Source organism: Panthera pardus, unplaced genomic scaffold, assembly GCF_024362965.1.
Source record: "Panthera pardus isolate Hobbes unplaced genomic scaffold, ASM2436296v1 HiC_scaffold_25, whole genome shotgun sequence".
Lineage (NCBI taxonomy): Eukaryota > Metazoa > Chordata > Mammalia > Carnivora > Felidae > Panthera > Panthera pardus.
This window is the reverse complement of record NW_026526821.1, coordinates 27,221,160-27,234,022: the sequence shown is the minus strand read 5'-3', so window position 1 is coordinate 27,234,022 and position 12,863 is coordinate 27,221,160. Positions and strand designations below refer to the sequence as shown.

At 44.8% G+C, this 12,863-nt stretch overlaps 1 protein-coding gene across 1 annotated transcript; it reads right to left on the bottom strand.

The window, feature by feature from the left end:
* Positions 1–257: 257 nt before the first annotated feature.
* LOC109272602 (beta-defensin 119) lies at positions 258–10,123 on the bottom strand. The gene is made up of 2 exons (XM_019458878.2): positions 9,891–10,123; positions 258–513 (listed from the first exon to the last, which is right to left on the bottom strand). The coding sequence occupies exons 1-2, from the start codon at positions 9,943–9,945 to the stop codon at positions 320–322; spliced, it is 249 nt and encodes an 82-aa protein (XP_019314423.1). The 5' UTR covers positions 9,946–10,123; the 3' UTR covers positions 258–319.
* Between the last annotated feature and the right edge of the window lie 2,740 nt (positions 10,124–12,863).

Below are 12,863 nucleotides of genomic sequence, written 5' to 3'. Positions count from 1 at the left end.
TGCATCCATCCTACTAACTCTGATCCCCCTCTGAGCCCTCCACGGCACAGCTGAAGTCCTGGCTCTGCCCAAACGCTTCAACTCTCCCTCAGTGGCCTCAGGACCTTCTCTCCCCATCGTCCGTGGTTTTTCTAGATTCTTCTTGTCACTCCAGTTTTCTCTCCCACAGAGCTGGATCCAGAATGGCACAGATACCTCATCACTCAAAACCCAATCTCTCGCTGTGATTTCCAATGGACAAAAGACAGACAAGGGTGGCAGGTGCATGAATTTTAATAAGGGGTCTTGATAGCAGCCTGAAGATGCTGATCACCAGCACTCAAGGTATTTTTGGCCAGCGATTCTGTTGGCTCCAGTCATTTTTCGTCTCTCTGCCAGAAATGCTTATCCTCATGTAGGACTGGAGGCAGCATGACTGATAATTTAAGCAGTAGAGGTAGGGTTGTTCAGACTTTCTGCAAGAGGGTCTACAGATTCCCATGTTTCCCATGCATCGAAGAGTGTGATGTCTGCCTGGCCAAAAAAAAAAAAAAAAAAATACAGATGGTTAATTTCCATTTAATACTGGCAATACTAACATAGATCTGAAGAGTCAAGGAGCACAGTCAAAACCTAAAGGGCTGAAATAATTATGTGTGGGGTGCCTGGGTGGCTCAGTCGGTTGAGTGTCCAACTTCGGCTCAGGTCAAGATCTCACCGTTTGTGGGTTTGAGCCCCTCATGGGGCTCTGTGCTAACGGCTCGGAGACCAAAGCCTGCTTCAGATTCTGTGTCTCATTCTCTCTCTGCTCCTCCCCCACCTGTGCTCTGTCTCTCTCTGTCTCTCAGAAATAAATGTAAAAAAAAAATTTTTTTTGAAATACTTATGTGCCACCACTGCCCACCTATTAGAATGACCAAAATCTGGAACACTGACACCAAATGCTGGGAAGAATGTAAAGCAACAGAAACTCTCCTATGCTGCTGATGGGAATGCGAAACGATACGGCCACTTTGAAAGACAGTTTGTCAGTTTCTTATGAAACGAAACATACACTTACCACACAATCCAGCGGTTGTGCTTCTTAGTATTTACCAGAACTTGAAAACTTATGTCTACACAGAAATCTGCACATGAACTGCTTCACTGTGCTTCACACAGGCAGTTTGAAAATCAAGCTCAGAGAAACAAAAGCTTCAGGAGGATAATGGAATTCCAGTGCATCCATAGGGTAGCGGAGCTGATGTTTTCCTGCAGAGGGAGAGAGCTGATATCTTCCTGTAGAGAGCGCTGATGTCTTCCGGTAGAGAGAGAGCTGATGTCTCCCTGTATAGATAGCTGATGTCTTCCTGTAGAGAGAGAGAGCTGAGGTCTTCCTGTAGAGAGAGGGCTGATGTCTCCCTGTAGAGAAAGAGCTGATATCTTCCTGTAGAGAGAGAGAGAGCTGATGTCTCCCTGTATAGATAGCTGATGTCTTCCTGTAGAAAGAGAGAGCTGAGGTCTTCCTGTAGAGAGAGAGCTGATGTCTCCCTGTAGAGAGAGAGCTGATGTCTTCCCGTATAGAGCCACTGTGATGCTTACAGTTGGTGGAACAGCCTATGCTATATATCAGCTAGCTGTGGCTCCATTTCCCAAGAAGCAGCATTGACTTCCGTGTATCATCTAAGCAGGCAGCTGGTTCAATTTCATTCAGATCTCTATGGACCAGTAATCAATAAATAACTAGGTTCTTCTTTGAGGATCAATATTTATTGACTTATACTAACTACCACCAATAAACCAGTCTTCACCATGAAAAAAAAAATCTGCACATGATGTTTGTAGTTTTATTTATAACTGCCCCAAATTAGAAACAACCAAGATTCCCTTCAGTAGGTGAATGGACAAATAAACTGTGGTCTGTCCAGACAAGAGATTATTATTCAGTGATAAAAAGAAATGAGCTATGAAGTCACGAACAGACACGGAGGACTCTTAAATGCACATCAGTGAGTGAAAGAAGCCAATCTGAGAAGGCTCCATAGTGTATGATTTCAACTGTATGACATTTCGGAAAAGGCAAAATAACGGGGGTAATAAAAAGATCAGTGGTTACCAGAGGTTGGGGTAGGAGGCAGATGAAGAGGCAAAGCACAGAGGATTTGGAGGATTTACAGTGAAGTTACTCCATATGATCCTGGAATGATCTATTCATATCATTATACATTTGTCCAAACCCACAGTACAGTACCCAGGGTGAACCCTAAGGTAAAATATGGACTTTGGGTGGGGCGCCTGGGTGGCTCAGTCAGTTGAGCGTCTGACTTCGGCTCAGGTCATGATCTCCAAGTTCATGGGTTTGAGCCCCATGTCAGGCTCTGTGCTGACAGCTGACAGCCTGGAGCCTGCTTCGGATTCTGCGTCTCCCTCTCTCTCTGCCCCTCGCTCATGCTCTGTCTCTCTCTGTCTCAAAAATAAATGACCATTAAAAAAATTTTTTTTTTAAATATGGACTTTGGGTGATAATGATGTGTCAATAGAGTTTATCAGTTGTAACAAATGTACCACTCTGTGAGGGACGTTGATAATAGGGAAGGCTGTGCATGAGTGAAGGTAGAGGATATGTGGGAAATCTCTGTACCTTCTTCTCAAATTTCCTATGAACCTAAAACCAGTCTAAAAGCATAAAGTCTTTTTTTTTTTTTTTAAAGAATCCCTTAAGGGGCGCCTGGGTAGCTCAGTCTGTTAAGCATCCGACTTCAGCTCAGGTCATGATCTCATGGCTCGTGAGCTCAAGCCCCGCGTCGGGCTCTGTGCTGACAGCTCAGAGCCTGGAGCGTGTTTCAGATTCTGTGTCTCCCTCTCTCTCTGCCCCTCCCCTGCTTGCACTCTGTCTCTTTCTCTCTCAAAAATAAATAAACGTAAAAAAAATTTTTTTTAAAGAATCCCTTAAAGGCAAACAAAGCTGTTATGGACATTCATCTACAAGTTTTTGAAACTAAATTTTCATGTCTTTAGATTAAATGCCCAGGGGTGCATTTGCTGGGCAACACAGTTAGTGTATATTTTGTTTTTTAAAAGGAAACTGGAAAACTGTTTTCCAGAGTTGCCATACCACTTAACCTTCTCAGTGGCAATGTATAAAAGGTCCATGTTCTCTGCCTCCTTGCCAGTGTTTGGTAATGTCACTGCATTTAAATTCAGCGGTTCTAATAATTATGTAGTGGAATACCATATCATCTTTTTTTTTTTAACTTGTTTTATTTTTTACTTTTTTAAATTTACATCCAAATTAGTTAGACAATGATTTCAGGAGTAGATTCCTGGTGCCCCTTACCCATTTAGCCCATCCCCCCTCCCACAACCCCTCCCGTAACCCTCAGTTTGTTCTCCAGATTTATGAGTCTCTTCTGTTTTGTCCCCCTCCTGGTTTTTATATTATTTTTGTTTCCCTTCCCTCGTGTTCATCTGTTTTGTCTCTTAAAGTCTTCATATGAGTGAAGTCACATGATTTTTGTCTTTCTCTGGCTGACTGATTTCACTTAGCGTAATACCCTCCAGTTCCATCCATGTCGTTGCAAATGGCAAGATTTCATTCTTTTTGATTGCCGAGTAATACTCCATTGTATATATATACCACATCTTCTTTATCCATTCATCCATCGATGGACATTTGGGCTCTTTCCATACTTTGGCTGTTGTTGATAGTGCTGCTATAAACATGGGGGTGCCTGTGTCCCTTTGAAACAGTACACCTGTATCCCATGGATAAATGCCTAGTAGTGCAATTGCTGGGTCGTAGGGTAGTTCTATTTTTAGTTTTTTGAGGAACCTCCATACTGTTTTCCAGAGTGGCTGCACCAGCTTGCATTCCCATATCGTATCATCTTAATATGAATATCCCTGATGGCTAACGATGTTGAACATCTTTCCGTGTGCCTATTTGACATCTGTATGCCCTCTTTGATGAATTGTCTTTCTCCTAATTCGATGGCTTGGTTTTTACTGTTTAGTTTTGAGAGTTGTTTCTGTATTCTAGGTACAGGTCCTTTGTCAGATACGTGGCTTGCAAATATTTCTGCAATTTGCCTTTCAGTATATCCTATTCACAGGCCCTCTTGCAGAGTGAACGTTTTGAATTTTGATGAAGTCCAACTTGCTAACTTTTTTTTCCCTTGTGGATTGTGCTTTTCATATCTCAGAACTTTTCATCTAGCCCTAGGCCTGAGAGATTATTCCTATGTTTTCTGCCAGAAGTTTTATACTTTTACGTCTTTTGTTTATTTTTATTTATTTCTTTTTAACTTTTTTAAATGTTTATTCATTTTTGAGAGACAGAGACAGAGACAGAGCACGAGTTGGGGAGGAGCAGAGAGAGAGGGAGACACAGAATCTGAAGCAAGGTCCAGGCTCTGAGCTGTCAGCACAGAGCCTGATGTGGGGCTCGAACCCACAAACCGTGAGATTATGACCTGAGCCGAAGTCAGACACTTAACCAACTGAGCCACCCAGGCGCCTCTACATCTTATGTTTAAATCTATGAGCCATTTTGAGTTAAATTTCATATAAGATGTGAGGTTTAGATTGAGGTTCTTTCCCCGCCCCTCCGTCTCTTTCTCTCTTTTCTTTCTTTTCTTACAGATGTCTCATTAATCCAGCACCATTTGTTGAAAAAGCTATCTTTCTCCCATTGAATTGCTTTTGCACATTTGTGAAAAATCAGTTGGCTGTACACATGTGGACCTATTCCCGGTTTGCTATTCTGTTCCATTGATCCATATGTCTGTCTCTCCACCAAAATCACACAGTCTTGATTACCTTAGCTATGGAAGTCTTGATATCTGCTAGAATGCTTCCTCTGACTTTATTCTTTTTGTACAAACTTGTTTTAGCTGGTCTCATTCCTTTGTGGATTTTTCTCCATTGACAAGATATAGACAAAATAATCTTGTCTCTATCTACCAAAAATGCTGCTGGGATTTTGATAGAAATTGTGTCAAGAGTGCCTACCAGTTTGAGGAGAATTGGCATATTTGCTTGTTGAATCTTACACTCTATAAACATAGTATGTCTCTTCATTTATTTAGATCTTCTTTCTTTTATCGACATTCTGTAGTTCTCAGCATACACTTGCTACACATGTTTTATTAGGTATACACCTAAGCATTTTATACTTTTTGGAGTGATTGTGAATGGTACTGTATTTTTAATTTCAGAGTTCACATATTCAATGATAGTATGTAGAAATGCAATTTGTTTTATGTTTATCTTGTATCCTAGGACCTTACTGAACTGAATTATTAGTTCTAGATTTTTTTTTTGTAGCTTCCTTGGGATTTTCTACAGAAGCCATTATGATATCTGCAAATACAGACAGTTTTTATTTTTTTCCTTTCTAACTTGTATGCCTTTATTTCTTTTTCTTGCCTTAATGCATTGGCTAGAACTACTCAGATTTTAAAAGAAATGACCTTTTTTAAAGATTAAGAGAAATTGATCCATACAACTTGGATAGATCTCAAGAGCATAATGCTGTCTTAAAAAGAAAAAAAGCCAATCTCAAAAGATGACGTATGATCCCATTTATATAACACTTTCTAAATGATAAATATTAGGGAGATAAGAAGCGGATTAGTGGTTGCCAAAGGTTAAGGTTAGCGACAGACGGTGGAGGCAGGGAAGAGTCCGTGCCACTGGGAAAGAGTAGCAGGAGAAGGATCTCTATGCTGATAGCATGGGTCTGTATCTTGATAACAGTGGTAGTTACACAATGCTGCAGTTGCAAGAAAATGCCATAGAAGTATGCACACACATTGCAACAATACCAGTCTCCTGGTTTGTGTATTGTATTATGGTTACATAAAATATAATCTTCGGTAGGAAACTGTATGAAAGGTCCGTAGGACCTCTCTTTGTACTATCTTTGCAACCTCCTATGAACCAATAAGTATTTCAAAACAAAAAGTTCAAATAAGTTCAAATAAAAAGTTGATGAGGGTGGGGAGAAAAGGGAACCCTTGTGCACTTGTTGGTGGGAATATAATTGGTGCAGCCACAATGGAAAACAATATTTTCCTCAAAGCGTTACAAACAGAACTATCCTATGATCCAGCAATCCCAGTTCTGGGTATACATCCAAAGGAAATGAAAACAGGATCTCAAAAAGGTATCTGCATTCCCATGTTTACTGCAGCAAAGAGAATCTGGAGGCAGAGAAGCCAGTGAGGAAGTATTTTGGATGGGCTCACCCAGGGCCCAGGGAGCTCTGGTGGGCAGCCTAAGAGTCTCCCCAGATCACACAGGCGTCGAGCATGTGGACGCACACATTACGCAGCCCCTGCCTCTGAAGTGAGCTTGGAGATGGGCTGTGCACCAGAGCACGATCCAGATTCCAGACACAACCCTAATGTGTGTGGGTCCCGGGGCAGGAATGCAAATGGAAGCTCATCTATCATATGTCTGCATATTTAACAGTTATGAATAAAGCTAACAAGTGAGATAAATAAAATCTATCCTATGGCCCTTTGTGAAATAGCCCTTCATGGGGTGTCTGGGTGGCTCAGTCGGTCAAAGTGTCTGACTTTGGCTCAGGTCATGATCTCACAGTTTGTGGGGTTGAGCCCCGCGTCAGGCTCTGTGCTGACAGCTCGGAGCCTGGAGCCTGCTTCGGATTCTGTGTCTCCCTCTCTCTCTCTGCCCCTCCCCCCGCCAAAGATAAACATTTTAAAAATTAAAAAAAAAAAAAAAAAAAGATCTTTGAAATAGCCCTTCATAATGACCTGAAAGGGCAGATTTGAATTTGTGATTCTTGGATTCTTCAGAGTTCTGTGCAGGAAGATGGCGGCCTGAGGGGAGCTGGCTCAGTCCACAGCCCAGCTCTCCTCTCTCCCATCCCCAAATCTGCCCCTCCCCCCGCCAAAGATAAACATTTTAAAAATTAAAAAAAAAAAAAAAAAAGATCTTTGAAATAGCCCTTCATAATGACCTGAAAGGGCAGATTTGAATTTGTGATTCTTGGATTCTTCAGAGTTCTGTGCAGGAAGATGGCGGCCTGAGGGGAGCTGGCTCAGTCCACAGCCCAGCTCTCCTCTCTCCCATCCCCAACTCTGCCCCACACTGTGAGGACTCTTTCATGCAAGACATGGACAGTGCAGCCTGAACATCCCCAATGGCCCACTGCCCCTGCAAACAAGAGTGTCCTTGACCCTCCTCCTGCCTAAGTTGCACACACAGTGGGCCCCACCTTCCAGGGGTGGAGCTGGGGAAAGCCCATGTGGTCCTTGGAAACAGCACGGGGGTTCTTTGGGAGGGAATTCCACGCCCCAGGTGCTCAAAGCATGGTCTTGGAAGGAGAGGAGGACACGGTCTCTAAATGGATACACCCCACTTGCCCCCATCAACTCTCAACCCCATAGGGAGTGACTTAATCAGAGGACACCCAGAGTAGGACCAGGATCAGAGGAAGAGGTGTCTCTCTTCCCAGAGTCTAAGAGCAGAAATATTGAACTGAGAGCAAATTATCTCCAAGAGTCAGGATGAACTTATTCTGTCTTCATGTCATGAACCATGCTTTACAGAACATTCCTGGTCTCTGACCTCACTACAGGGAACACAGTTCAGGGATGAACAACTGTATTGGATACATGGGGCCCAGAGAATAGGATTTGAGACCACAAAGCCGGGAAGACACCCAAGTCCTCTAGGTACCCGATTAGAATTCTTGAATGTTCCCCATGGGTTGGTCTTCTCCCAGGCTAAATTAAATGAGGCAGGTTTCTGTCTCCCTCAGAGTCTAACACAGCTGGAAGGCACACAGCACATATTCCTTAAATGCTTGAAGAAATCAATGAGCAATAATAGTAATAGCTAACATTAATTAGGGCTTACGATATACTGGGCACTGTGAGCTACATTATTTCACTTCCTTCTTCCCACAATCCTGAGCTTTGAGATTGTCTATGGTTCCAACTTCGCAGATGGGGAAGCTGAAGCCTGGAGGGGGATATGAACAGAGTCTGACAGCGGTAAGTGGCAAGGCTGAGGGGACTGAACAACTGAATCCATGACAGAACAGACGAACTGGATAGTAAACAAACTCATTTATAAATGGGTAAAATCATGTGCTTTATCTGTTTTTAGCACTTGGAAACCCTCTGATCCTTGGCGCTGTGGGATCTCCAAGATCAAAAGTCATCTCAGCCAATTTCCCTAGAAACCCAAGGATTTGGGCTCTAATCAGCCCATGTCAACCCCCAGCCTTTCACCTCCAGGATGGACCAACTCTCCCGCCCAAGGGTTCTCCCCCTCTCAGGACCTGCTGTGCCTTTAAGTCTCTTGGTTTCCCAGATGTACTTCTCAGTCCACTCCCGACCCAGTAGCCTTTCCTGCAGCTGGTAGATGAGGAACCATCACCCCACTGCTGCGTCCAAGCCCCAGAGATGTCCCTCTGCTACCTCTTAACCCCCATCCTGCCATCCCTCCACCCTCAATCCATTTGGAGCATCATTCCTCATGATTGACAGCCACAAGAAACAGATTTGTGACTTTTAACGGAATGTGGGAGCTAAGGAACCTGAAACAAAGCCATTTCTATCCACGATATCCATTTATATTCCCTCTTTTGCCAGGTTTGGCTTTATGTTCTACTTGCTTGGACATTGGAGGAACGGTCCAGGGCTGTATTCTTTCAACTGTCATTGGTTGGACAGTTAAGTAACGACTAAGGACACAGCACCGTTTACGATTTGAGCAACGAATGAGACTGTCTTCATCACTTTTGCACACCAACCGGCAATGTCCATTCATCCAACACTCTGCTGTTGGGCCCAGGAACAACCATTAAGCAGATGTTAGTATCCCTCAAGTGGCAAGACAAGAGGAGGAACAGGACAGGGGAGAAGGGGAGACAGTTGAGGAAGTAACACTGGACACAGTCCCAGGAAAGGAGAGAAACGATCTTGAGAGGGGAGGGAACCAAGACAATTGTTTCAACCTTGGGGGATCCAAGGCTTTCAGACATCCCACCCTCTGTCTTCCTATACCCCAACCTGCTACTCCTAACTTTGGGATCACTTGCTGCCAATGAAGATCCTTCCTTAATGGAGCTTGGGAATGACGAGAAAGGAAATAAACAACTATAAGATTAGGAGATGGAAGGGATTCATCCACACTTCAACAGACTCAGCTCTTTATCAACAGCCTGGCCATAACTTCAGCTCAACTAGCCCTGGGTCCAGCCACAATGCAGTCTCCAGTCCTCCTTGACCATATTCACCCAATTCAAATTCAAAACCCCATCCAATTTGAAGTAGGATGCTGAGCCCTACCCAACTCAATGCCCCTTGAGCCTGAACTCCAAGCCAGACCCAAATTAAATCAAGTCACCAGCCTCAATTCTGAGCAGCAGTCATCAGACACCCTGCACTATTCATTACCAACTCCCAGCTTCCGCCCAAGCCCCAGTCTACCCCCAGCACCACCTCCACTCAACCCCAAATCCCATCTCCTCCCCAGCCCTCTCCAAACCATCAGGGAAGCCCAATACCTCACCTCCAGCTCGTCCTAATCTTCCCCCTACCACTCCAACCCCAAGGTCTTTCTCCCCATCACAACTTGTCATCAGCTTCTAATCTAATGTCCTAAAGCCCCCAACAAGTCCCCAGTCTGCACCCAACCCATCACCCCTAAACCGTCTCCCAGGTCCCACCAGAATACTACCCTGCCCTTAAGTGTCAGATGCTCCAAATAGCTACCATCCCACCACCTTGGCAAAAAAAAGAATCAGGGAAAAATGTGGATGTGAGCTGATCATGGGGAAACCTCCCAAAGCCGCATCAGATGAGGAAAAGCTTCGTGCTGCCCGCAGTGAAGAGGAGAGGAAAGTGAAAAGTTCATGACCACGATCCCAGACACTTGAGAGGGACCCAAGTTACCTGAGACCACTGGTTCCATGGCCAGAAGGATGAGAAGAAACAGAAGTAACTTCATGGCTGGCAGGTCACAGGAGAAGGAGGTGGTTGTGCTGCAGGGGATAGAAATAGAGTTCTGTGCAGCGGGGATGAGCCTCGCTTTTATTGGCAGGGTTGTGGGCAGTGAATTCTAGCAGGAGAGGATTTATATGAGATCAGCCAGGCCAAAGGACAGTGTGTAGCAGATTTCGTGGCAAAGCACGAGATGAGAGTGTGGGAAACTGGCCAGCACCCGTGCCAATAGTGGGAGGAGACGGGCAAATTAGAGCCTCTTAAGCCTTTCAAGACCAAAAGAACTAATTAATGAATGCATAAATATACATCAAGAAATTCCTAATTAAAAAAAGTACTTATTCTCAGCTTTCTAACAAAAGGATACATAGGCGTATCTTTCCGAGCCTTGACCTCGCCAATCTGGTTCCCAGTTCAGGGCTTTAGCTTTGTTATTTGTTCTCCCTTGAGACCTTCCATGGCTGGCTCCTGTTTATCTTTCAGCCTCATCTGGAAGGTCACCTCCTGGACAGGCCTTTCCTAGTCACCCTAGATATCGGCACTCCCACCTACAGTGGCTCTGGATCGTCAGCCCTTGGTGCACCACCTGCACGGATGTATCCGTTCTTTTCAATTCTGTTTTACATGCTTTATCTTTGTCTCTTCCATTCGAATGTCAGAAATGTGCCTTGTAACCCCACCGCTCATAACCTCCCCTGGACTAGAATATTAATTCAACTGTTTTAACAGGTATTCTCCCCGAACAAGGATTCCAAAAGACAGACATTGACTTCTTTCTCATGGAAAAGTCTGGGCAAGGAGTTCAGTGTAGCAGCTTCCTGATTCAGCAGAGAGCAAGGGTCCCCCTGGCTTGATGTTCTGCCATCCTCCACAGGCAGCTTCATTTGATGACCTGAGAGGGCTGCTCCAGTCCCCGCTGCAGCCATCCGGGGGAGGAGAAAGAAGGAAATGAAGTGCATACCTTTGCCTTTAAGGGACACCACTCAGAATCTGCACACACGGCTTCCACTCCAGTACATTGGCCAGAACTTACTCACAGGGGCACACCTACCTGCAGGGTAGAATGGAAATACTTTCCTTATTCTAGGGCAACCATGGCTAGCTAACATTCGGGGGTAGTCTTACTAAGAAAAAGGGAAGGACAGATATTGGGGGAGGAGCTAGCAACCTCTGACACACCCAACACATCGCAGGAACTTCATAAATACCTGTGGTCTGAATAAATAACATACCTTGACCTATAAGAAGTGATCTAATGGGGAAGCAACCCAAGTCCTTCCAGGGTGTAGAGAAAGTGCGTGGACTGTATCCCTTCAGCCCAGCATCTCAGGAAGCTGAATAAGGACTGGACCTCGGGCAGAACTTCAGAAACTATGACAGGAGAAGAAGAACGAAGAGAATTCTAGAATCCAAGAATACCAGGATTGGAGAGCAGGTTTTGATTTCACACAGATTTGAAATTGAGGATTGGCCCTGACATTCGGTACCTGTTGGCCTTGAGCAAGGTAAATTTCCTGAGTATCCTATGATCAAATACAAATTGTACCTACACCTGGTTTAATTAAGTGGGATAACTTGCGTAAATTGCTTAACCAAGTACCTGACACCTCGTAGGTGCTGAATAATCATTAACTATTATTATGTCGGTTTTCATTATCATTATTTTTGCATCCTCATATTTATTATATTTCTTTTCCTCCGAACTGGAAATCATAAGCCTCCAACTCACGTCCGACAAAATTGAGACTTGGTCCGGTGACGGGAACTGCTCAGGCGCTTCCTGGATGGAAAGAAGGATGGACAACGGAAAGCCAATTTCCACAGAGGAAGGTAGGAGAAAAGTCAGTCGACAGTCGCGGTTGTGAACGTTTGAGACAGAAGGGGAGACCTGGATGGAAACAGGCAGGCACCACATCATCACGTGGGGGCCTTCATTAATTGTTTTTAATGTTTATTTATTTTTGAGAGAGAGAAAGTGGGGGGGAGGGACAGAGAGTGAGAGAGACACACAGAATCCGAAGCAGGCTCCAGGCTCTGAGCTGTCAGCACAGAGCCCGACGCGGGGCTCAGACTCACGTGAGATCATGACCTGAGCTGATGTCAAGAGTTAGATGCTTAACCGACTGGGCCTCCCAGGCACCCCCATGCGGGGCCTTCGATGTCATGCTCAGGGCTTGGGAATCCAGCCTGTGCACAACAGGGAATAGTTAGATCTTTTAGAGACAACTGTGGGGGCATGGTCAGATTTTTTTTTTTCTTTTTTTTTTTTTTGCCTCGAAGAATCACTCCAGCAGCCCATATTGAAGATAATTGCCAGGGTAGAGTCAAGCAAGCGAAGACTACCAAGGAGGCTCTTTCTCCCTCCGGGGAGAAATTACAAGGCCTCATTGTAGCCGGAAAAGCATAAACAACAAAGGGTGTAAAAGGAGAGAACATCCAGCAAGTGCAGCGGGGACCCAGGCGTCCCTCCTGGTCCGGGGCCGGGAACTGGGCAGCCTGCGTGTCCTTGAGAATGTTATTCAGCCGCTACAGGACTCAGCACGGGGGACGAGACGGCCTCGCAGGATGTTGACAAGCCTGTATCCTGAAGTTAATCTCCTGACTGTAGTGCCTCGGAAAAAGTAATTAACTCTGAACCTGTGCCCTTGGCTATACGATGCAGGTAACAAGGGCGCTTGTTCTGTAGGTTGTTAACGAGGACCAAATGAGTGAATAGGCACAAAGCTTTTGGTGAATACACGTAAGACCCCTGACACTTACCCACCACAATAGAAGTATCTGCTGTCATTATTGTAACAGACCACAAGGTCCACCCTGGAGATTCCAGGCCCCTTCTTAGTACAGTTCTTTGCAATATTTCATGAGCCCCTTTATGAAGCCTCCTAGACAGATTGGCAAGAAGCACTGGGACCGTTCAGAGAAACA

Bases quoted from the DNA above. Each gene is read 5' to 3' on its own strand.
- LOC109272602 (XM_019458878.2), bottom strand. From the start codon at position 9,945: ATGAAGTTACTTCTGTTTCTTCTCATCCTTCTGGCCATGGAACCAGTG. The intron at 514-9,890 runs GTAACTTGGGTC...TTTTTTGGCCAG, and splicing joins CATGGAACCAGTGGTCTCAG to GCAGACATCACACTCTTCGA.